Source organism: Hippocampus comes, unplaced genomic scaffold, assembly GCF_001891065.2.
Source record: "Hippocampus comes isolate QL1 unplaced genomic scaffold, H_comes_QL1_v1.1 scaffold301, whole genome shotgun sequence".
Classification (NCBI taxonomy): domain Eukaryota; kingdom Metazoa; phylum Chordata; class Actinopteri; order Syngnathiformes; family Syngnathidae; genus Hippocampus; species Hippocampus comes.
Genome location: NW_017805928.1, coordinates 210,746 through 211,623, shown reverse-complemented (window position 1 = coordinate 211,623; position 878 = coordinate 210,746). Strand labels below are relative to the sequence as shown.

Sequence of the window (878 nt, the reverse complement as noted above, 5' to 3'; positions counted from 1 at the left end):
CGCCCTGCTGGGCGTGCACGTGGCCGCGTGGCTGATGCAGCGCGCCGTCAAGAACGCCGTACGCTCGCCGGCGCGACAGACGCGCACGCGCGACTGACGAGGGCGCCCGTCCCCTCGTTCCCAACTCGGGGTTTTTTTGAAAGTTCTGCTCGGCTTTAAAAAAAAAAAAAAAAAAAAATGCAACCGAATAAAATTGATCCTCTCAGAATTGAACTTGTTGGGTCGACTTTTAGTCCGAAAAATAAAGATCCTCAAAAAAAATGGGGAAATTTAGTCATCTGACAACCCGGGGGCGCCCCCTCCAAATACAACTTTGATGACCCCCCCCCCCCCAAACTTTTGTCCGAGGCGACCCGAAAGATGGCGCGCGTGGGGGGCGATTCGCCGTCTTTACCTTTATTGACGAAGTAGGGGCGAGCTCCGCGACTGGCCCGCTCCCTCTGCTCCTTCTTGTGCTGAAGCTCGCTCGCCCGTCGGCGCTCTCGCCCGCCGCGCTCCCGCTCCCGATCGGCCTGCCGGACACGGAGACAAAGCTTTTGACGGCGCCGCTTTGCGGGGCGGGGCGCCCCGGGGGGGGGGCGTTACAACTCACCATTTTCCCCAGGAGGAAGTTGAGCTGCTCTTTCTTGCCGCCGTCTTTGGTTTTCTTCAGCTGCTTTTGGATCACCTGAAGGCCACCCGGGAAACGTTGCGTCATCGACAAAAACCAACTCGGAAGTCTCCGGAAAAGACCGGCGGACGAGTTATCGCGATCCTCCGAGGTGTGCGTACCTGCATCTCTCGCCGTCTGATGTCGTGGATGAAGCTGTAGGTCTTGTCAAAAATCTCCGCCTTGTACTCCCCCGACAGGTCGTCGAAGCGAGGGTCTCGCAGCGTCT

At 58.3% G+C, this 878-nt stretch overlaps 1 protein-coding gene across 1 annotated transcript in view; it reads right to left on the bottom strand.

The window, feature by feature from the left end:
* The window catches only part of rrp36 (ribosomal RNA processing 36), a 4,314-nt gene that overhangs the window by 2,194 nt on the left and 1,242 nt on the right, over positions 1 to 878 (bottom strand). Inside the window, exons 4-6 of the mRNA XM_019889684.1 lie at positions 772 to 878; positions 593 to 667; positions 395 to 512 (exon numbers count right to left, since the gene is read on the bottom strand). The exon at positions 772 to 878 is cut by the window's right edge and continues 67 nt beyond it. Of these exons, the coding sequence (XP_019745243.1) occupies positions 395 to 512; positions 593 to 667; positions 772 to 878 (300 nt within the window). The remainder of the gene's footprint in view (positions 1 to 394; positions 513 to 592; positions 668 to 771) is intronic.